The sequence below is a fragment of the Lissotriton helveticus genome, chromosome 11 (genome assembly GCF_964261635.1).
Source record: "Lissotriton helveticus chromosome 11, aLisHel1.1, whole genome shotgun sequence".
In the NCBI taxonomy this organism is placed as follows: domain Eukaryota; kingdom Metazoa; phylum Chordata; class Amphibia; order Caudata; family Salamandridae; genus Lissotriton; species Lissotriton helveticus.
The window spans coordinates 682,438,242-682,463,551 of record NC_136072.1 but is presented as its reverse complement, the minus strand read 5'-3'; the positions used below and the strand labels follow the sequence as shown (position 1 = coordinate 682,463,551).

The 25,310-nt window shown below is 46.2% G+C and overlaps 1 protein-coding gene across 1 annotated transcript in view; it reads left to right on the top strand.

Moving 5' to 3' along the window:
* The window catches only part of LOC144791091 (tetraspanin-15-like), a 235,268-nt gene that overhangs the window by 157,933 nt on the left and 52,025 nt on the right, over positions 1-25,310 (top strand). The window contains exon 4 of the mRNA XM_078665748.1: positions 10,666-10,761. Coding sequence (XP_078521874.1) covers positions 10,666-10,761 — 96 coding nt within the window. The remainder of the gene's footprint in view (positions 1-10,665; positions 10,762-25,310) is intronic.

The window sequence follows — 25,310 nt, the reverse complement described above, 5'->3', positions numbered from 1 at the left end:
CATCGACGTCCACCCGTTGTGCAACAAGTGCCTATCGCCGGACCACGATGAAGCCAACTGTATGGCTTGTTCCCGATTTCGTTAGAAGAAAACGATTCGGCTTCGGCGCGTAGCGCGCATGGAGGCCCGGCAGTCGGCCCCGGCACCGGTGGACATCTTCGACAGCGAGGAAGCAGACGAACACGACGTTCAGCTGCAGATTTCACCTCCAGCGGAAGAAGTCGACTACGACTATCAAGTGGATGTCGAAGGCCTACCTGTACAAGACGTCGTCGATGAGGTAGGAGACGAAGATGAGGCCTATGGGGCCATGGAAGATAGCTCAGAGGACGAGCTATGCCCCGTTCCAACACTTACGAAGGCTCAGGTCGAGGGATCGCCTATCGGCCTTACCCAAGACCTTCTACCAAAATCCACGGCCCTGCCTCCCGGCCCAGCTACGGACACTTCGACGGAGCCGCCATTACCGAAAACAAAACCGAAAGTGAAACCTTCGGTGTCCACACTACCTACAGTGGTTCAGGCGCCTTCGAAACCGAAACCTTCTGCTCCACCGTCGACACCCTCGTCTTCCGAGGTGTCGGGACAGCCCAGGCCGAAGAAGCCTGTCGACCCGGCAAAGTTGGTGAAATCCGTCCAGCCGAAGCAGACCAAAGGCGTCGAGCAGAAGCCCAAGAAGGCCGTCCAGACTCAGTCGAGCAAGCGCGTCGAGCCGAAGTCCAAGTCGGGCGTCGAGCCGGAGCCAAGCAAGGGCGCGGAGCCGAGGCCGCAAAGGGCGTCGAGCCAAAGACCAGCAAGGGCATCGAGCCAAAGATTGGTGCCCCTAAAGCGGTTGCCCAGGACGCCAACACGGTCAAGCCTCGGACCGAACAGCCCAGGTCATTGACGCTCGATTCTTCACACGTTGCTGGACCGAGGTCGTCTGTCATATCGGCGAAGCCGTCCGCTTCCTTCACAAAGCAGGTCTCGGACTCCCTCAAGCGTATCAGGGACAAGGCTTCGGCAGAAGACCCCAAAACGCCTTCCGCACCGAAGCAGTCGGTCCCCACCTCCAAGTCATCGACGCCACTCCTCTTCACGTTGCCGCCGAAGGCCTTCGCACCACGGGCGGCGCCCGAAGCGAAATCGCAGAGTGCTGTGGGGTCGACGCCTACTCTCCCGGCTGGGGGCTTGACGCATCGACCACCATTACTGGAGGAACAGTCGGAACGTTTCATCGATGCCAACACTGGGAAGCTTACGCTTTACAAGCGGAAAATTACGGCGACTACGCCTTTGGAGTCGTATACCATTCCTTTGAAGCGCAAAAGGCCTGCTTCTGATTCACCGCTCTTGGTCGAACCACTGACTCCTCGGACTCAAAGAGTTGCCACGCCCTCGCCAACTTATTCCGATGCCGAGGATGCTGGGGATCAAGATGAGGAATACAGCTTCCCGGCCCCACAGATCCTGATGCACAACAGGACGCATGGGTGGACTCAGGTGACCAGGGGGATCAGCAACCCGCCCTTGACCCTCAGATATACAATATCAAAACATCTCCCACTGAGGATTCTGCGGCATTCAATGATTGAAAGGGCGGCCAAGAACCACGATGTTGAACTGTATGCTGACCCTGTGGAGGTGGACTTCCTCTTTGACACTTTTTCAACAGCTGAAAAGACTGTGAAAACCCTCCCAATGCTGAAAGGGGTCCTCAAACATGCTGCGGACATTTTCAAAGAGCCCACACGGGCAAGGGTGGTCAACCCTAGAATTGAGAAAAAATACAGACCGGCACCTGGCGATCCCACCTACATCAAGGGCCAGTTGACATTGGACTCCCTGGTCGTTTCTAATGCCCGCAAGAGGGCGAATTCGCAAACCACTGGTGAAGCTCCTCCCCCGGACAAAGAGTCCAAAGTGCTAGAAGCATTGGGAAAGAGAGTAGCAGCTCAGGCGGCCAATATCTGGCGTATCTCTAACACGCAGGCACTCTTGGCACGGTACGACAGGGCACACTACGACACACTAGAGACCCTGTTGCAACATCTCCCAGACCAATATAAGGAGGCTGCGGAGATGCTTATCCAGGAAGGGAAGCTCATCTCCAACGCTTCAATTAAGTGTGCACTAGACGTTGCGGACACTGCAGCCAGGGCAATTAACACCAGTGTGATGTTAAGACGACAAGCATGGCTCAGAATCTCCGGGTTTAAGCCGGAGATCCAAACTACCATCCTCAACCAGCCGGTAAACCCTGACAGATTATTTGGTCCTGAGGTGGATACCACCCTGGAAAAAATAAAAAAGGATTCCGAGACTGCTAAGTCCATGGGAGCTCTTCAATCCCAACAGTTTAGAGGGAGCACTTTTCGTCGCTCAGGCAATAGAGGTGTTTCCAGAGGCCAGATGTCCCAGCACACACAATTCAATAAAGGTGGGGCGCAATCCTCTTACACCAAGCAAAGTAGAGGAGGTTACCGGGGCAACAGCACCAAGGGCAGAGGCAGGGGCAACAACAACTCCCGTTCCTCCGCCTCCAACAAACAGTGACGCCCTGTCACTGCCCCCCGACCATTCCACACCTGACGGGGGAGACTCTAGCAGTTCCTGCCAGTCTGGAAATCCATCACCACAGACAGGTGGGTCAGGAAACTTATCCAGTTCGGTTATTGTTTGGAGCTCACGTCCACTCCACCCACCCTACCACCAAAACACCGTCCTATGTCCACAGAGCATTTGCACTTATTGCAGCAGGAGGTTCTTGTCATGCTGCAAAAAGGCGCTATAGAACTCGTGCCAGTGGGAGAGGAAGGCACGGGAGTGTACTCCCTGTACTTCTTAATCCCGAAGAAGGACGGGTCCCTCAGGCCCATTCTGGACCTCAGGCCCCTAAACCAGTACATTCTCTCTGAACACTTCCACATGCTGACGCTGCAGCAAGTTCTTCCGTTGCTCAATCAGGGGGACTTCCTCGCAACCTTGGACCTCAAGGATGCTTACTTCCACATTCCACTCCATCCATCACACAAAAAATACCTCAGATTCACCATTCAAAATCGGCATTATCAATTCAAGGTCCTTCCTTTCGGAGTGACCACGTCCCCCAGAGTGTTCTCCAAATGTCTAGCGACAGTGGTGGCGCACCTCAGGAGACAACACATCCATGTCTACCCTTATCTGGACGACTGGCTGGTTCAGGCAAAGTCGGCCCAGCAGTGCGCCGCCGACATGTCCCACACCATTCACCTTCTTCACAGTCTGGGCTTCTCCCTGAACTATCCAAAGTCGCACCTTCAGCCGGCCCATGTGCGGCAATATCTAGGTGCAACAATCAATACTCTGGCAGCCACGGCTCAAACAACTACAGCGCGGATCAACAACATCCAGTCGCTAATCCAACAGTTCCAACCGCAACACTCGCTTCCTGCGAGAGTGTTCATGCAGTTGATAGGCATGATGGCCTCCTGCATTTTCATAGTCCCGCACGCCAGGTTACATATGCGTCCGCTCCAGGAATGCTTAGCGCATCAGTGGAATCAGGCTCAGGGACAGTTGAAAGACCTAGTGTTGGTTACCGGTCGGGCATACAACTCTCTGCATTGGTGGAATCCACACAACCTTTGCAAGGGCCGACCGTTCCAAGAGCCTGTCCCACAGATCATCCTGACGGCGGACGCGTCTCTCCAGGGATGGGGAGCTCATGTACTCCACTACACAGTGCAGGGACTATGGACAATACAGCAAAAGAAGATGCACATCAACTACCTAGAACTGATGGCAATCTTCATGGCACTAAAAGCATTCAAAGTACATCTGTGCAACGAGGTCGTGTTGATCCGGACGGACAACATGACGGCCATGTACTACATCCAGAAGCAGGGAGGTACGCACTCTCCACAGTTGTCTCATCTGGCTCAGAGCATGTGGAAGTGGGCCATTCAGAGGAACATCTTCCTCATGGCGGAACACCTCCCAGGCACGGACAATCAGATGGCGGACCTGCTCAGTAGGTACAGCCAACAGATGCACGAGTGGGAGATACATCCATCAGTACTCCGCCTGTACTTCCAGCAGTGGGGTCATCCACAGATAGACCTGTTTGCCACAAGGGAAAACGCAAAATGCCAAAGCTTTGCCGCCAGGTTCCCTCACCCACAGTCGCAAGGCAATGCGATATGGATGAACTGGTCAGGCAGATTTGCGTACGCTTTTCCACCAGCACCTCTCATACCGCTGGTGGCAAGAAAGCTAAAGCACCACTCGATGACTCTCATCCTGGTTGCTCCAACTTGGGCACGCCAGCCATGGTACACCACGTTTCTAGAACTCTCCGTGGTACCGCATCAAAGGCTACACCTCACGCCCAAGCTTTTGACGCAGAGCCATGGCGACATTCAGCATCCAGATCCGCAACAGCTCAACCTGGCGATCTGGCTCCTGAAGTCTTAGAGTTTGGCTACCTTGACTTGCCTCCTGAATGCATGGATATCATACGGGAGGCAAGAAAGCCCACCACCAGAGCCTGCTATGCAGCAAAATGGAAGCGGTTTGTCATTTACTGTGCTACACAGTACATCAACCCTCTAGATGCATCCACTCCCAACATCATCTGCTATTTGTTACATCTTTACAAATGCAATCTAGCATACGCTTCCATCAGGATACACTTATCCGCCATAGCGGCTTATCTCCAGAACAGGCAGCATCTCTCCGTTTTCAGAGTGCCTGCCATTAAAGCCTTCCTGGAAGGCCTGAAGCGGGTCATCCCTCCCAGGACCCCACCAGCTCCTGTATGGAACCTCAATGTGGTCCTCACCAGGTTGATGGGCCCACCTTTTGAGCCTCTACATTCCTGTGAGATTCAGTTCTTAACATGGAAAGTAGCTTTTCTCATTGCCATTACGTCTCTACGACGTGTTAGTAAGCTACAGGTGCTCACTGTACAAGAGCCATTCATTCAAATTCACTCCAACAGGGTGGTGCTGCGCACTAACCCTAAATTTCTTCCTAAAGTGGTTTTGCAGTTCCATGTCAATCAGACCATTGAACTGCCCGCATTCTTTCAAAACCCAGAAACAGTTGCCGAAAGAATGCTCCACACTCTTGATGTCAAACGCGCCTTGATGTACTACATCGATAGGACCAAAGACTTTAGGAAAACACAACAACTCTTTGTTGCCTTCTCAGCCCCGCACAAAGGCAACCCCATTTCCAAAGCAGGTATAGCCAGGTGGATCGTTAAGTGCATTCAGATTTGCTATCACAAGGCTAAGCGCACTTTAACGGTCCCTCCAAGAGCCCACTCCACCCGAAAGTTGGGGGCCTCTATGGCTTTCCTTGGTAATATCCCTTTGGAAGATATTTGTAGAGCAGCCCCATGGTCTACACCACACACATTTACTAAACATTACTGTGTAGATGTGCACTCCAAACAGCAGGCAGCTGTAGGGCAGGCTGTTCTTAAAACGCTTTTTCAGACTTCTGCAGCTGGCACTGGGGCCGCCGTTAATGGAGGGACTGCTATGTATTCTATGCTATAGATATGAATTCAGCAGCCCACATGCCTCGAACTGAATATGCTACTTACCAGTATGCATCTGTTCTTGGCATGTAGGGCTGCTGACATTCATATCGCCCGCCCTCCTCCCCGGCGCCTGTAGCGGCTGCAGACTTTTTAACACTTACTCTTAGCATGGCCATCGCTTACACTATTACACTCCATCTTTGCCACAATGGCTAAAAACAATCTGGGGATGGAGTCGATGCCCATGCGCACTGTAGTCCAGGGGAGGAGCCACCTATCTCGTGATACTTCGAAGACTCTTCCAGGACAACAATGTGCAATCATCCGGACCCAACACTAGGCGGCGATCTATGCTATAGATATGAATGTCAGCAGCCCTACATGCCAAGAACAGATGCATACTGGTAAGTAGCATATTCATTTTCACGTTACCATGGTCCTACTGGACACCAACCTGACAACGGCGATGACGGCCCTTCACTCCCAGGTGACGATCTGTCCAACTATCCATGGCGAGTAGGATCACTATCTCTAAGATGGTAATGCGTCCCGGTTTGCAAACCTCCCGATCACTTTTCCCCTTTTACCCACACATTCTTCCGGGGACTGCACACCCTATTGACGGATCTTATACTGCACAACTCATGTTGGCACGTAGCACTGTCAAAGCTCCATCTTCCTGCTGACTGGGGCGACCTCAGTGTGCTAAGTTTTTAATATTCCTTCCTAGCAGCCCACCTCCAGTGGCCTACGTACTGACTGGTGCGCGGATACCTGGAGGATACAAGCTCTTCTGACCCTCCCCTATGTATATCGTCCCTGCTCCGGCGACTGCTCCAGGGGATCCAAAACCACCCGTACTCCTCACAATTGCGTCAAGTGGCCTTTACATGATCTGGAAGGTGCTGCAGCTCACCCACCTGATGGGCCTGTACGTATTATCTGTTCCTCTTCTGGGTCTGCAGGTCTGGGGTAGTAAGGGCAGCTACATTACTGTCAACTGCACCCCTGGACTCAGGCTGGTCTGATCACCAGTTTTATGCCACAGTAGTTGGCGCTCTCCGTGACCTTTGGGGAGGTTCAGGGTGAGGGTTCCACCCACACGCTTTACATTAGAGAAGTGGCTGCTGGGTGAAATTTGGCTAGCCAGCTCCTTTACATAGCTATTCCACATCACTCGACTGGCACTTAAGGAAACATAGGAAGAGGAATTAGAAAGGGCCAACAGGAGAAGGAATGTGCTCGAGCCCTAGCCTATCCGAGGAAGATTTCTGGGATCACCGCCATCAGTTGATCCAATTTTATGTGCTTCATCTGGCCTACCTTTCCCCCAACGCATCTCCAGGGTCTTCCTAGGAGCCTCCGACGTGTGTGCTAGATGCTCTGCTCCAGCCGCCAGACAGAAACATATTCTTTTGGACTGCCCCCACATCCGGCCCTTCTCCGCCGAGATCCTTCTTTGCCTTAAGGGTGTCACTGGCATCGGAGGGATCAATTCCTGGTAGGTCTGTACTGTGTCATTCCCCCACCCTATAACCCATAAGACAGCGGCACACTTTCTAGATATGGCCCTTCTTCTGGCCAAGCGATCAATCACATTGAAGTGGAAACTTCCACTACCCCCACTGTTGCTGCTTAGGAATTCACTCTCATCCGATGGGTGAGACCCGAGACTGGTGCCGTCCACCTGAAGGAGGGGAAAGGCCTACATCGCCAACCCATTGACCATGCTTTGGAACAGCAGCTCTCCAGATTAACTGACCCCCTGGCCTCTTGCACGTCATCGCAGCCGGCAAACAGCCCTGACCAGCACCAGTCCTCTGAACCTGTGGGCTACTCTTGATGAAGGGACCCACCTTTCTAGCCCTCATCCCTACTCCCCCCGCTCCTCCCACCATGGTGGCCACCTACTTCTCCCATAATACACATTATAACTGTTGGCTCCACACAAGTTCACCCCAGCTGCCACTTAGTCTAATTCTCTGCTTCATGTTACATTCATGTGAAGTGGTGGTGGGTGGCACTGACGCAGCCGCGGTCGGTAGAGGAGTACCTGCCGGGGCTGTGACGTGGGGAGTGGGAGGAGCATGTTGGGGGTTAGTAATGTATGGATAATGGAGGTTTGCAGGTAAGTAAACATTTAAATAAATCAAATGAATTTTGTTGCGCACACTGCATCCCCACATGCAATGCAGTGCGCGCAACGAAATTAGTTTGATTTATCTAAATGTTTGCTTACCTGCAAACCTCCATTATCCATACATTACTAACCCCCACCCTGCCCCTCCCCCTCCCCACGTCACCACCCCGGCAGGTACTCCCCTACTGACCGTGAGGATGTATGTAATGGGGTGCAATTGGGCCAACAGCCACCACTTTCCGTACCGTTGTTTATCTATGTTAAAATCCAATCAAAATTGATTTAAAATTAAAAAAACATAAGAACACAATAAAGCTAAAATCTTCAGTACACTTAAAATATATATGATAGATTCTGGTGCAAATGTACTCCACAGCACAAGGAAGTCTGGAACCTAAATCATGTACACCAGAAACGTCTACATGCGAGCAATAATGGTTTGTGTATGTGGAGGGAGTAGCCCAAGCAGTGACTCTACAGATGGTAAACAACCTTTACAACGAAACTATTACAACGCACTACCATTACAACGCGGTCATTACAACGCAAACCATTACAACGCTTTGCGCTGGGGGGCGCTCTAGGATAGGGAATAAGTTAAATTTTCTATCCAACACCTTCCCTAGTGTCCACGGGGACTGGAGTAGGAATAGAAAATTATACTTACCACTATCCAGCACCTCTAAGCGCTATGCGTTGTAAAGGTTTGCGATGTAAAAACCGTGTTGTAAAGGCAGGCGTTGTAATAGCCTGCGTTGTAACGCCATACATGCCTACAGATTTACACCACACATGCTTCCAGTTCCTCTGTCCAGGAAGCTGGCATACCTGAAGTAGATCTACCGTGGATTCTAATTGGACAGAGTAACTTCTGAATTCTGTAAGCCACAGAAATGTAAGATTTCACCCAAGGATTTCACCAAAGTTGCTAAAAACCGGAGTATGGATAATTGAAGATAAGTAAACAATTTAATAAATAAAACGAATTTCGTAGCGCACCCTGCATCACATTTTGCGATGCAGGGCGCGCTACGAAATTCGTTTTTATTAATTAAATTGTTTACTTACCTTCAATTATCCATACTGCGGTTTTTAGCACCCCCCACCCTGCCCTGCCCCGCCCCACTGAAACGCCCTCCACGGGCCGTGGCTGACCACAAGGTGGTGTTCTCTGGCCAATTTAGAGATAATCAAGACAACAGTTAATTATTAATTCAATATACATTACAAATTACGGTTACCTGCCGCCCAAGTCATGTTTATAGTTTTGGGGGTGTGAAATAGTCACACTTGTGTGAGTGTGATGGTTAGTAGTTGTGTTGTTACTATCATTGCTGTCCGTGTATACACTGAATGGTCGTGTATGAAATCTGAAAGGACAGGAATGCACCATATGTTGTAAATATGATGCATTCTTGCCCTTTCGAATTGGCATAGGGCAGCTCAACAAAATGACTTGCAGTGCTGCCCTATGCCAATTCTTTTAAAATATGCTCTTTAGTTTTTTAAGCAGTACATCTTGACATGAGTTATTTTATGTTAATGAACATTAATGCAAAAAGCAAACAATCTCATTAAGTTTATATCTTCTGATTTTTGTCAGATTCCAGTACAACTATCCACAAAGTTAGCAGAATCATACTGTAAACATCTATCACTGCTGTGAAGTAGAATGTGTGAAATGCTTTCTGAAATCTCACTCTCTCTTAAACATCTGGCTATTAATTTAGGAATAGGCCACACATGGGCAAAAATAGCTAATGCAGTATACTTGTTTATTAAAAGTTACAGATACAATATATTTACATTTTCGTTGCTTATCTTGATAGTAAAGTTAACAGCGAATACTAAACCCAGTATATTAATATATTTATAATAGCAACAACACCACTAAACTCATTAAAATGCCGAGACCAATTGGCATTGCCAATGCTTGATTTTATTTCGGTACTGTGCAATACCAGGCTTCTTAATATTGATGCCCATGCAGCTATTTAGGGATTGGTATTGTATACGGTTTTACGCGTTTTGTTAAACCCAAAGTATAGACATGCACGTGCACTTTTCTTATTCCTTATGCCTGAACTACTTGAGGTAAGTCTCTTCGTATGATGCGCACGCCCACGAATAATCTAGAAGCACTGGTGCGATCATAGGGAGAGTAAAGGGCGTAGACGCTGCTACGTCAAACGTCTGACGTACTTCCAAAAGTCAGTTGGATATCAGTGTACAGGCATTGTTAGCGGTGAGTCAACGCAGAGATTACAATGAATAGAGTCGATAGATAGCAAAAAATATAACCACTAATTTGTTTGAAAGGGCATGCTGCAGATCATGTAATAGGCAATGCTGCCATCTAGTGGAATATTACATTATTGCACCGGTATACAAAAAATATTCAGCCAATTGGCATAATAAAGTAGCCGTTCAAAAATTCTTTATTTTGGCCATTGGCCATAAAAGTCGCATACAAAACAACATATGTGAAGAATACAATTAATTCCAATAAAAATGTCTATGCGAGCAAGCATCATGAGTAAAATAATACAGGACAATGGTGGGTCACTTACGAGCGAACGTTATCGCAAGCAGTTGAATGAAAACCCTGATGAGCTCTACAGATTTCCAATCCTGTTTTTTCTTAGAATTTAGGAGCATGTAATTGTTTCTAGCCTAAGTGCATTCTGTCATTCGTACAAGGAACTACTAGACCGCTTTTCTCGCTTTATCTGTTATTAAGATGTTGACTCCCTCGGTATTATTATTAGGTCTTTATTGTTTGATTAACAAAAATCATTTGAATTAAAACACCTAAACAATCGGACAATATATAAAAAAAAATCAATACATATAGATTCCCAGAGTAAAGGTGTTACCTAGAGCTCATTGGGGGAAAACAACTCTCCTTTAATTCTGAACGTCACACATTGCGCACCACGAATGATGGAGATGTCAACATATGTCATCAAAATACACCCTTGGTTAACGTAACTTTTGCATCTTAAATATGTTCCAGGTGAAAGCACTTATGCTATTAAACATTCAAGAAGGAATCAAGCACTACTACGACGATCTAGACTTCAAGAATATCTTGGACTACGTACAAAAAAAGGTTAGTGGACACTTACTTGCCTGTACGTTTTAGATACTTGCATGTCCGAATGAGACTCTCCGAGACTTTATATTTCACATAATGTTAGTATTGAATTCATAGTGTGATTGTGTTGTCCTCTCTATTCATAGACTAATTTGGTTCCAAGCAAGTGGCCTGAGAATTAGACCATTTTCCAGTGTGTTTGTGCAATTCCCCTGGAGCCGGGGAGTGAAGCTCAAGTAGCCTATGGTGTCACTCAGAACCCTGAAGTGAAAAAAATCCCAGTAATACATTTTTACCCACCTATAGTTTTATGTTATATATGGCCCCCAAAGTTATTTGCCCCTGCTTTCAGTTGCTGCAGAGGGGAAGTGGATTAATGGGGCAGTCATATAATATGGTTTCTCCTTTCCCAAATAAGAAAAAAGATGCCTTGCCTGCCATCCTTAGCCAGCCAACCCCCACCTTCCCTGTCTTCCTTTCCCCTCTTGCTGCTGAACATTGTGCTTGGATGTACGTTGTTACAACGCATGCTTTTACCACGCATGCTGTTACAACGCAAGTTTTACAACGCAAGCCTTTACAACGCATTGCTTTGGGGGGTGCTGGATAGTGAATAGTTTAATTTACTATTCCAACTCCAGTCCCCGTGGATAGTAGGGAAGGTGTTGGATAGTAAATTCAAACTATTCCCTATCCTAGAGCGCCCCCCAGTGCAATGCGTTGTAATGGTTTTCGTTGTAAAACCTGCGTTGTAAAAGCACTGCGTGGTAAAAGTTGCGTGGTAAAGGATGTTTCCTTTGTGCTTTCATGGATGTATGTCAGTACAACGCGATCAATTTGATTGCGGTACTTGACAACGCAGTTTTCACAATGCAAGTCGTTACAACGACTTGCGTTGGAGGGTGCTGGATTGTGGAATAGTTTAATTTTCCATTCCAACTCCAGCCCATGTAACAGTAGGGAAGGTGTTGGAATTGAAAATCAAACTATTCCTTAAGCAAGAGTGCCATCCAGCGCAAGTCGTAGTAATGACTTGCGTTGTAATGGCAGCATCGTAAAGGACACGCAGTGTAAACACTGCGTTGTAAAGGATGTTTCCCGCTTTCATTCAAAGCAGACAAGCACCGCTGCACTGACAGGCTCTCAAAGAGCCCTGGGAACGTGGCCTGGAGAGTCTTTATGACATAGCAACAGTGTGTAACAAGTTGTGTTATCAACTGTTGCTACATCATAGTAGTGAATTACCAGATTTAGACTCTGGCATAAACAATACAGGCCTCCTATGAAAGCCATGTATAACAAAGGTTATACATTCTGTGTTGTCCCCTGAGAGCTTTGTACTTTTCGGAAGGAGCAAAATAGTAGGCCTCATTTCCTTTCCAAATCTTGTTTGTTTTAGTGCTCGTGAACCGTAAGGTAAGGAATTCTTTACAATGGCTATCCTAATGTCGTTTCCTTTTTCGATGTTAAATTAAGGCAGTGACGTGGTTACTAACACTCTTTGACGTCAGAAGTTCTGTAGAACCTACTCACTCCCTAATCCTTTGCTCTTCCAAATAATTGAACTAAGAACCTTGACTGAGTTTGGTCATTGGATTGGGATATACATGAGAGTACTGAGCATGTGAATGGGGAGCCCTGCACTAAAGTGGCAAAACAGGTAATTGTTAGAAATGGGGTTTCTGGTTGGCTAGGGAATGCACCTAAGCCAGGCAGAACCCACCACTCTAGTCTGGCAAGTAATTTACACACCAAGATAACCTATGCTCGCCCACTGGTAGCTTGGCACAGAGTAGTCAGGCTTATCCCCAGGAGCAATGTGTAAAGTATTTGTTCAATGCATTAAGTACAGTGATACAGTGAAATCACCACAAAAAGGACTCCACACCAGTTTTTAAAAAAAATAGGTGTCTTTAGCTTAACCCGTTTGTTGCTTCGAACGTTCTGCACCAGTGCTGAACGTTCGAAGAAACGGGTACGGCCGCGTCGGCCAACGGACGTGCGCAGCACTGGCAAGGTAGTGCTTGCGACGACCGTTGGCCGACGCCAGCACTAAAGGGGTTAATGAAATAAGACCCAAATTGCAAAACCCAATTAGTAAATCACAAGATATGCAATGGTTAATTTTTAAAAGAGTGCTCTAATATATCTAGGCGTTCTGTGATGTGTGAGTTCATGGAGATTCTAACAACCAATGCGCTTCCCTCGGGTATATACGGTATTATTGAGTGACACTGCAAGAAGCGTAATGGGACCGCACGGGTCCAAAATTAGTGGATTAAAGTTTGTTTTGAAGCTCTTCAAGTAATTCAGGATAGCACCGCCAGAGCACCTCGAAGCGTTTGTGAATAAGGCAATATGTCCCGCAAACATCCGTGGTCATCAGAAAGAAATGCAGCCGCTCCCTTTAAGGGAGTTACTGTAGTTCGGGCAGCCAGGCTGCTTCACTTGATGTAATTAAGATTGGGCCAGAAGTATCATGAGTTAAGGTATGGGGCACTGTGTACCACCCCCGAGCATGTGTAGGTCTCAAAAGATGAGTGCCCCAACAGTAAATTAGATTACCCCCAAAGTTGACAGTGCCTGACTGACCAATTGCAGGAGATACGCTAATCCCCTCTGCCCTGGCTGCACCATTTCCAACGTAAAGGGGCTGTAGTATTACAACAAAGCGTTTCCCCTGCAATCACATGCACCATACTGGCCGCGCCGGATCTGCGGCACAGTACCTGGAGTTCCCGTGTCCTTGCACACAGGACTGCGAAGCAGGCACCAAGTTGTTCTCGGGCGCCCCAGTGGCTCTCCAGCACCATACTGAAGTGTTGGCGAGCCACACACACTGGGCTCGTGTCGGTGAGTGTTGATGCAGGTAGAACAGGGACTTAACAGCTGCAGAGGCTTTCTCAGGAAATCTTCAGCCCAGGGAGCTGGGCTAGGCCGCACTCAGCTGTTGATTGCACAGCAGTGATTCTAACGCAGCGGCACATCCGGCAATGAAGCAGGCAACCTCGAGGCTCGCAGAGAGAAACAAGATGATTGAGACCAGGACAGCAGGCTCTAGGTGATTAAAGTGCACCTGGTAGTCCAATAAGAGTTAAAATTGCCCCACAGTAGGTGCCGCTTTTTAGGTAGGGCACAGATTGAAGACAAGGAATACGTTGATGTCCCTGAGTCTTCCATAACACGAGGCAAGCCAAAAAGCTCTTGGAGTTTCTTAGGATCAAGAGGTTGTAGCGGGCAGGTCCAGTCCTCCCTCACTGCATAGGTATCAGGCGGCAGGCCAACACAAGAGAGCACAGTGCAAAGTGACAGTCCCTCCTGGCAGCACTAAGCAACTAAACAAAGAGCCAATACTGCAACTATTCTTTAGACAGGACAACTAAATCGCTTCGCACAAAGAATTAAACTGGGCGCGAGTAAGGACAGTTATGTCTGAATAAATCGCATTTATTATATAACAAAGTTTGTAGTTATTCGTTGGTTACGAAATTCACCATACAATTCAAAAACACTTATAATGCGGACGATACAAGAACATTTTTCATAAAAATGACATCATCACATCTATAATACAAATTTGAAAAAAGGACAACATTCATACACAATTGATCGATATTTTCATTCGAAACTCACTCTTTTACACATACCAGGCTCACAAAAGACAATATATACAATCAAAAACATTTTTTTCAAATTGAATTAGTATAATAACAAAACACCAAAGACACTCTTTCAGTATAGTTCGAACAATTGATACAGTTGTGGAAAGCTATTTCAAGAATAGCGGTCTTAAAGTGGAGAGAAAACGGTCTACGCGTTTCGAACCCTCAATGATTCGGGGGGGGTTCTCATCAGGACCTCAACACTATGGGAAAGAGAATGGGAGAGGTATCACTGATTATGGAAATGGATTGGGATGTAAAACCAACTAGCTGCCACCTTCATACATGGCTCTTACCTTTCGTGTGAGACTAATGTGAAAACAAACTGGGCGATGACACTCTGAAAAGAGATTGAATGAGTGCGGAGAATTCATTAGTATAGCCCCCTTCGGGCTTTACCAGGTCAAAGTAAGTCTCTCAACAGTACCATAAATTCAAGAAGCCAATAACTTACATGTTAGATGTAGGACTCGTGTATTTCGGGTCTGTGGTGGGGAGGAAAAGAAAGAATCAGTGGGGTTGTGGCTTGGGAATGGTTAATGTCCCAAGGAGCGGGCTGGCGGGTGCTTACTTGGTGAATTCAGAATCCAGCACGAGAGATTCGGAGGCGTGTGGTCTTGAGTGAATCTGTGACCTACAGGGACAATGAAAGCATGTGTCAAGGGTCCGGGTGTCACGGGTTGTGGAGCGCTCAATGGGCACCAACACTCATACGGCTTACCTTGCGCCGGCTGGTGAAATATCTAAAGGTGACGTCCGCTATGTGTCCGCTACTGGCACTGATGTGGAGTCAGCTTCCATGAAACTTCTATGGCCGCGATCGTACTTCCGGGCACAAATGCCGCTGGGAGTTGTAGTTTCAGGCAAACTCCGGCATTCAATGTCTTTCGTGAACCCGACTGGGGAGGCTCATTATCATACTCACGCGGTGGTATCAGGCCACAAGGGGGCTCCTGTAGGTATGCGTGTGATCCCAGTATGGGTGCTCCTGGGAAATGTAGTTATTGGATGATTTATTGACGGGTGGACAATCGGGGGGGCTCATTGAAGCGCCGATTTTCTCAGGGCTGTTGCACATTTCAGTGGCACGTTTGATTTAACCTGTGCAGTTCTGATATTTCATTTAGCCCTTGCAATGCAGTGTTGTATTTGAAAATCAACATTGCTTCTCGCTGCAATAATTTTTCGTCCAGGTCTCCACCTCTTGGGTCCTTCTCCACTTTCAATATCACTGTCCATTTTAAATCTGATTCAGTGTGTTCCATATTGAGCCAGTGGTTCACGAGTGGTGCGGTGAGGGTCTTAAGCTTATCCGTGACTTGTGCTGGGTTATGCGTGTTCTGACCTCCTGATTAGTTTTGCCTATATACAATAGGCCACACGGGCATTTGATCCCATACACCACATTACGTGATTTACAGTTCGTAAAAGAATTGTGTCTCCAAAAAATGTTTTTGTGTTGAAAGACCGACCCTTCTTCAGTAGAGGCACAACAAATGCATGACCGCATTTCTTATGTCCCAAGATTGGCGGCAGACCAACATAAGTTCTCACTGACGTCACTTCTTTTTGAGGCATAGCTGCTCTAACCAGATGATTGCCTATTGTTCGATTTTTTCGAAAGGCAAATAATGGCTTTACATTTAGAGATGTATGTAAGTTTTTTATTAAATGCCAATTATTTGCTACCACTTTTTTCAATAGATTGGAGTTGGGGCAGTATGTTGAAACAAAGACAATCCTGTCTGTTTTCTTTCAAGTAAACTCTCACGTGGTGTCCACCATGCGCGTTTCATCGCTCTCTTCAGCAGTTTTTTTGGGTACCCTCGATCTGCTAGGTTTTTCGTCAATTTGCTGGCATTATTAAAAAATTCCTCTTTAAAATAGCAATTTCGACGAATTCGAAGGTATTGCCCATAAGGTAGATTCTCTTTCATGCTCCTCGGGTGATTGCTCTTGAAGTGTAGAGACTTATTTCGATCTGTCTCTTTTTTATAAAGAGTGGTGACAAGTCCTCCTTCTGCAGGGTACACCTCAACGTCTAGAAAAGGCATCCTGTATTTGGAGAAATTCAAGCTGAATTGAATCTCTTCTGTCCTGTGGTTGAGCCATATGTGGAATTCTTTTAGTTGTTCTTCTTGTCCTGTCCACACAAAAAAGACGTCGTCTATATATCTGCTCCAATGTTCAATATATTCCAGATAGGGGTTGTTTTTATAGACGAAAGTTTCCTCGTACGTGGCCATAAATAAAACGGCCAGCTCTGGAGCAAAAGGGCAACCCATTGCTACTCCACTTGTTTGATAATAAAAATCACCGTCGAAATTAAAATAGTTCTTCTTGAGAGCAAAACTTGCTAATTTGAGAATGAACTCAGTGAGCACTCTGTGGGGTCGAGCTTGTGAATCACGGAAATCTTCCAGCACATGTAGGCCTTCCTCTTGGGGTATTTGCGTATACAAGGACGTGACGTCCATAGATACTAAAAAATGGGAGTGTTCCTCGAATTTTATTTCACTGATTTTGTTTATGAAATCGGTCGAGTCTTTCAAAAAGGATTTCACATCTGTCATGAATGGTTTTAAGAAATGGTCCACATACTTTGATGCTGGTTCCATCAGGGATTCGCAGCCTGAGACGATCGGCCTTCCTGGAGGTTGTGTTGCACTTTTATGTACTTTTGGGAGTACATAAAAGAGCGGAGTCCGCTGGTTTTTTATTTTAAGGTATTCCGTCTCTTTTTTGCCCAAAAACCCATTTTCAAAACCTTCGTCTACCATTGCGAACAAGATATTTTTTAGTTTATTCGTAGGATCTTTATTAATCTTTCTATAGCACCGTCTATCGTCAAGTTGTCGTCTGACTTCAGTCACATAGAGAGTCCTGTCCCACAGGACTAATGCTCCCCCCTTATCGGCTTGTTTGTAAATGACTGATGAATCATTTCTCAAGTCTTTAAGAGCCAAGATTTCGTCCTTTGTTGTGTTAAATTTTGTCCATTTACGATTATTTTCCATGTCTGAAAATGCTGAAAGCAAAGTTTTTCCAGCGAAAAAGGTCTTTAGTCTGACTTTTCTACAAAACTCTAGGGTTTCCATTTTTAGTTTGACAAAATCGGTGAATTGGGACGGAACGAAGGAAAGGCCTTTTTCCAACACACTTGTTTCCTCTTTGGTTAGAATTTTTTTAGAAAGGTTAAAAATAGAAGAATTTTTTAGTTCTTGTAATTCTGTCAAACTAAAAATGGAAACCCTAGAGTTTTGTAGAAAAGTCAGACTAACGACCTTTTTCGCTGGAAATCCGTTTGAAATATCAACAGAGAATACTGGTTTAAGAAAGAAATCATCATTCGTTCCTCCGAGTAACAAAATTCCGAAGGAAGTCATCACGTTTGAAAGAACTTTGCTTTCAGCAATTTCAGACATGGAAAAAAATCGTAAATGGACAAAATTTAACACAACAAGGGACGAAATCTTGGCTCTTAAAGACTTGAGAAATGATTCATCAGTCATTTACAAACAAGCCGATAAGGGGGGAGCATTAGTCCTTTGGGACAGGACTCTCTATGTGACTGAAGTCAGACGTCAACTTGACGATAGACGGTGCTATAGAAAGATTAATAAAGATCCTACGAATGAACTAAAAAAATATCTTGTTCGCAATGGTAGACGAAGGTTTTGAAAATGGGTTTGTGGGCAAAAAGGAGACGAAATACCTTAAAATAAAAAACCAGCGGACTCGGCTCTTTTATGTACTCCCAAAAGTACATAAAAGTGCAACACAACCTCCAGGAAGGCCGATCGTCTCAGGCTGCGAATCCCTGATGGAACCAGCATCAAAGTATGTGGACCATTTCTTAAAACCATTCATGACAGATGTGAAATCCTTTTTGAAAGACTCGACCGATTTCATAAACAAAATCAGTGAAATAAAATTCGAGGAACACTCCCATTTTTTAGTATCTATGGACGTCACGTCCTTGTATACGCAAATACACCAAGAGGAAGGCCTACGTGTGCTGGAAGATTTCCTTGATTCACGAGCTCGACCCCACAGAGTGCCCACTGAGTTCATTCTCAAATTAGCGAGTTTTGCTCTCAAGAAGAACTATTTTAATTTCGACAGTGATTTTTATTATCAAACAAGTGGAGTAGCAATGGGTTGCCCTTTTGCTCCAGAGCTGGCCGTTTTATTTATGGCCACCTACGAGGAAACTTTCGTCTATAAAAACAACCCCTATCTGGAATATATTGAACATTGGAGCAGATATATAGACGACGTCTTTTTTGTGTGGACAGGACAAGAAGAACAACTAAAAGAATTCCACATATGGCTCAACCACAGGACAGATGAGATTCAATTCAGCTTGAAGTTCTCCAAATACAGGATGCCTTTTCTAGACGTTGAGGTGTACCCTGCAGAAGGAGGACTTGTCACCACTCTTTATGAAAAAGAGACAGATCGAACACTTCAAGAGCAATCACCCGAGGAGCATGAAAGAGAATCTACCTTATGGGCAATACCTTCGAATTCGTCGAAATTGCTATTTTAAAGAGGAATTTTTTAATAATGCCAGCAAATTGACGAAAAACCTAGCAGATCGAGGGTACCCAAAAAACTGCTGAAGAGAGCGATGAAACGCGCATGGTGGACACCACGTGAGAGTTTACTTGAAAGAAAAGCTAAGAAGGAAACAGACAGGATTGTCTTTGTTTCAACATACTGCCCAAACTCCAATCTATTGAAAAAAGTGGTAGCAAATAATTGGCATTTAATAAAAAACGTACATACATCTCTAAATGTAAAGCCATTATTTGCCTTTCGAAAAAATCGATCAATAGGCAATCATCTGGTTACAGCAGCTATGCCTCAAAAAGAAGTGACGTCAGTGAGAACTTATGTTGGTCTGCCGCCAATCTTGGGACATAAGAAATGCGGTACATGCATTTGTTGTGCCTCTACTGAAGAAGGGTCGGTCTTTCAACACAAAAACATTTTTTGGAGACACAATTCTTTTACGAACTGTAAATCACGTAATGTGGTGTATGGGATCAAATGCCCGTGTGGCCTATTGTATATAGGCAAAACTAATCAGGAGGTCAGAACACGCATAACCCAGCACAAGTCACGGATAAGACTTAAGACCCTCACCGCACCACTCGTGAACCACTGGCTCAATATGGAACACACTGAATCAGATTTAAAATGGACAGTGATATTGAAAGTGGAGAAGGATCCAAGAGGTGGAGACCTGGACGAAAAATTATTGCAGCGAGAAGCAATGTTGATTTTAAAATACAACACTGCGTTGGAAGGGCTAAATGAAATATCAGAACTGCACAGGTTAAATCAAACGTGCCACTGAAATGTGCAACAGCCCTGCGAAAATCGACGCTTCAATGAGCCCCCCCGATTGTCCACCCGTCAATAAATCATCCAATAACTACATTTCCCAGGAGCACCCATACTGGGATCACACGCATACCTACAGGAGGCCCCTTGTGGCCTGATACCACCGCGTGAGTATGATATTGAGCCTCCCCAGTCGGGTTCACGAAAGACATTGAATGCCGGAGTTTGCCTGAAACTACAACTCCCAGCGGCATTTGTGCCCGGAAGTACGATCGCGGCCATAGAAGTTTCATGGAAGCGGACTCCACATCAGTGCCACTAGCGGACACATAGCGGACGTCACCTTTAGATATTTCACCAGCCGGCGCAAGGTAAGCCGTATGAGTGTTGGTGCCCATTGAGCGCTCCACAACCCGTGACACCCGGACCCTTGACACATGCTTTCCTTGTCCCTGTAGGTCACAGATTCACTCAAGACCACACGCCTCCGAATCTCTCGTGCTGGATTCTGAATTCACCAAGTAAGCACCCGCCAGCCCGCTCCTTGGGACATTAACCATTCCCAAGCCACAACCCCACTGATTCTTTCTTTTCCTCCCCACCACAGACCCGAAATACACGAGTCCTACATCTAACATGTACGTTATTGGCTTCTTGAATTTATGGTACTGTTGAGAGACTTACTTTGACCTGGTAAAGCCCGAAGGGGGCTATACTAATGAATTCTCCGCACTCATTCATTCTCTTTTCAGAGTGTCATCGCCCGGTTTGTTTTCACATTAGTCTCACACGAAAGGTAAGAGGCCATGTATGAAGGTGGCAGCTAGTTGGTTTTACATCCCAATCCATTTCAATAATCAGTGATACCTCTCCCATTCTCTTTCCCATAGTGTTGAGGTCCTGATGAGAACCCCCCTGAATCATTGAGGGTTCGAAACGCGTAGACCGTTTTCTCTCCACCTTAAGACTGCTATTCTTGAAATAGCTTTCCACAACTGTATCAATTGTTCGAACTATACTGAAAGAGTGTCTTTGGTGTTTTGTTATTATACTAATTTAATTTGAAAAAAATTTGTTTGATTGTATATATCGTCTTTTGTGAGCCTGGTATGTGTGAAAGAGTGAGTTTCGAATGAAAATATTGATCAATTGTGTATGAATGTTGTTCTTTTTTCAAATTTGTATTATAGATGTGATGATGTCATTTTTATGAAAAATGTTCTTGTATCGTCCGCATTATAAGTGTTTTTGAATTGTATGGTGAATTTCGTAACCAACAAATAACTACAAACTTTGTTATATAATAAATGCGATTTATACAGACATAACTGTCCTTACTCGCGCCCAGTTTAATTCTTTGTGCGAAGCGATTTAGTTGTCCTGTCTAAAGGATAGTTGCAGTATTGGCTCTTTGTTTAGTTGCTTAGTGTTTTGAGGCTTGGCCTTACTGTGGGGAGCCCACACCCAGTGTTGTTTTTCCACTCCTCCTGGCAGCACAGCAGTCAGATGGCAGCAGGCCAACACAGCAGAGAAAGTGGCAGTCCCTCCTAACAGCATAGCTCCTCTTGGTTGCAGAGTCTCCTCACGACCTCAAAGTGAACTAAAAACTTGGGGTCAGAGCACCTGTACTTATACTCCAAAATGTCTGTGGATTTCAAAGAAACCCTCTCAAGTGTAACACAAACCTCTTTTAACACAGCCCTGGTTTCAGACATCAGTAGGGGGGTAATCCAGGCCCTTTGTGTGAAGATAGGACATAGCCTATACAAATGTAAGTGCCCCCCCTACCTCTCTCCCAGCCCACGAAGACTATCAGTATGCTGATGGATGAAAATGGCTCTCCTGTCACACCTGCCTTCCCTGTGTTGTGGCTGCCTGGAAAGTATGCACAAAGTGTAACTGTCACTCTGCCCTGGATGTGAATTGCAATCAGGCTGCAAAACAATAGAGTTATAAGCACAGAGAAATGCCCAATTTCTAAAAGTGGCATTTCGAAAATAGTGATATAAAATCCAACTGCACCAGTTAGCAGGATTTATCATTACCATTCAAAACATACCAAACATGGCAACGCTACTTCTTACAGATCAGGAATTAACAACACATATAAGGAAATTCCCAATGCTAGCCTATGAGAGGTGTAGGCCTCACAGTAGTGAGAAACAATAGGGTGTTTGTCACTAGCAGGACATTCCACACAATAAAGGCACATGTCCTACCTTTTACTTACACAGCAACCTGCCCATAGGGCTACCCAGGGCCTAGTTATATGTAGTAAAATGGGAGTTTGAGGCTTGGCAAGAATTTTCAATGCCAAGTCAATGTGGCAGTAAACTGCGCATTCAAGCCCTGCAGTGGCAGGCCTGAGACAGGTTTGAAAGCCTTCTTCTGTGGTTGATGCAAGCAGCGCTGCAGGCCCACTGGTAGCATTATATTTACAGGCCTTGGGTATGTGAAATATCACTGTGCAAGGGACTTACAGGTAAATTAAATATGCCAACCAGGTGTGAAGTAATCATACCATGTTTAAAGGAGAGATCACATGCACTCAAAAGCCAACAAAAAGAGGGTCAGAAAATAGGAGGAAGAAGGCAAAAAGTTTGGGGATAACACTGAAAAAAGGGCCAGGTCTAACTGTAATGGTATGGAAATTAATGTGACTAATGATAAAAATGAGAGCAAAAAAGGTCAAGCAGAACAAACATAGAGCAACTAATATGCATCAATAGCCATATCACACTAGTGATTAGGTTAGGGGCTGCCTGTGTTTAATATTTCATATTTAGGTAGTCCAAATAGTATGGCCATCTTCTAAGACTCTAAATTAGAGTACTTGTGCATCAGTTATTGGATGCTGCATGCCTTTGCAGACGGTTTTACTAGAGCAGGGGTTTCAAACCTTTTCTGTAGTGAGAGCTACTTCTGATCAGTGAAAATCATTGTGAACTACTGAAGGCTAAACAACTCACACATTGTTACCAGACTCCCCCATGCCCAACTTCATTGACTTTCAGGCGAATGGCCATAGAGCCAGATACTATGACATGGCTACCATGTGTGTCAGTGAGAGTGTGGTCTTTGGGGGTGTATGAACATGTGTATGGATGGGTTATATGTGTATGGGTGACTGAGAGCCTGTGTCATATGTATCTGTTGCACAGGACATACCTTTCACCATATGCGACACCGTTAGTGTATTTAGAGTGCAGAAAAATGTTCGGCAAAAACTTTCAAAATATGGAACATAATATATGCTGCACTTTTAATTTCTTTGATTTAAAAAAATTACTATATTTTTCAGTTCTACATATGGCACAATGTCTACTGTCCATTAGAAGCAAGAGGCCTGCTGTTTGTAAATGTGACACTTTGAAATGGGGGAAAATTGAAATGAAGAGTGGACTTAATCATTGTCATTTTTCATTTTCATTTTCTCCCATTTGAATGCATTCAGAAACATCATTTTGTTCTTCCACTCCAATTTTGAGTTGTCAAGGACTTTTGTTTTATTATTTTTTAATAAATCTTTTTATTAACGTTGCTCAGTGGCTCAGCAAATACACAACAATGTATACATGGCATGTTCAAGGATAACAACACAGTCTGCATTCGAAAGCAAACGATACTGTGCCATAGAACAACAATGCTCATCAGTCCTGTCCCGCCCCCCCTCTATGGGCTCTGTATTTGCGCCAGGGACCCCATACCTTTCTCCATATCTTCACACAACCCCATGCCTTGTAAACTGTCTCCTCCGCCCTCTGACACCAGTCCAGGTCTCGCTGCCACTGGTCCCATTAAGGAGGCGCCTGCGCCCCCCATAAGCTAGCAATATTCCTCTTGGCCACTCTAGCCGCCAGGGCCAGCCAAATCTCAGCGTACGGTGACCAGTCCGTCGGACCCTTAATCATAAGCAAAAACCACCTAGGGTCCACCGGAACCTGTGAGCCTACTACCATTGCCACTGTATGTGCCACCCTAGTCCAGAACTGCACAATGTACAGACAGTCCCAGAGAATATGGAAAATGGAGCCCTCCCCGCGACAGCCCCTGGCACACAGCGGGACAGACTCCTACCCCAAGCAAACAGGTGAGTGCGCGGGTAATACACCCGATGCAGGATTTTTTGTTGAACCAGGCGGAACCTAATCCGAATCGCCACCTCACGGGGGCTTTGCAGGGCGTCCTGACAGTCGTCGTCTGCCAGATCTCCAATATCTTCCGCCCATCCAGCCCTTAGAGACACCAATGGATCAGGCATATTATTTATTAGTTTACGGTAAATAGTGGCCGTGGGTTTCTCAAAAAGGGGATCTAGCAGGAGCCTGTCTTCCATGGGCGTGTACTCTGGGACCGAGGTGTCTGCGCCTATATGCGTGTGCAGGGCATGCACTAAGCGGAGATAATGGTAGTGCTGGGAATCACGCATTTGATACTCGTTTTTGAGATATTCGAAGGTTCTAGGGGCACTCCCCTTCCAGACATCTTCAAGATAGTGTATCCCGATCAGTTTCCACCCCTTAAAACCTGTTAGTCGTTTCACCTCCGTCAGCAGATCTCCAGTCCAGAGCGGGGTCCTTCCCGTTACAGTGCCCGCGCACCCCAAATATTTATTAGCCTCTCTCCAACATTGAACCACCACCCCAGTATGCGAGGGCAGATCTTTGTGCTGCTTCTGCGAGTACAACAGGGCTCGCAGTTGCCCTCCGGCATGACATACCTATCAACCCTATAGGTTGGGTCCGATCTCTCCCCGTAAATCCAGTCATTGATGAACAGCAACTGAGATGCCCAATAGTACAACTGCACGTCCGGGAGGGTCAACCTCCCCGTTGTACACCCCCCTTGTGAGCTTACGTAGTGAAATTCTCCGGTTTCTCTGGTTTCTCCCATCCCAGAGCAGCGTTCTCAAGGCCTGAGATACCTGTTTAAACACCCTCCCCCGGGACCGGGTAAGAACCAACCAGAACCAACCTGAACCAACCTACACGAAGGGATGAAAGACGTCGCCGAATGGATGAAGAACAGCCGCCTGAAACTGAACTTAGACAAGACAGAAGTCCTCATCCTGGGATCATCGCCCTCCGCCTGGGAGGACTCCTGGTGGCCCCCTGCCCTGGGCACCGCTCCCAAGCCAACGGACCACGCACGTAACCTAGGCTTCATCCTGGACTCCTCCCTCACGATGACCAGACAAGTCAACGCCGTCTCGTCGTCATGCTTCAACACCCTGCGTATGCTCCGAAAGATCTTCCGGTGGATCCCCACGGAAACCAGGAAGACGGTCACCCATGCACTCGTCACCAGCCGACTGGACTACGGGAACACCCTCTACGCCGGAACCACAGCCAAACTTCAGAAAAGACTCCCAACGCATCCATAATGCCTCCGCACGTCTCATCCTGGGCATCCCCCGACACAGCCACATCTCCGGACACTTGAGAGACCTGCACTGGCTCCCCGTCAGCAAGAGGATCACGTTCAGACTCCTCACCCACGCACACAAGGCTCTCCACGACCTGGGCCCCAGGTACCTCAACAACCGCCTGA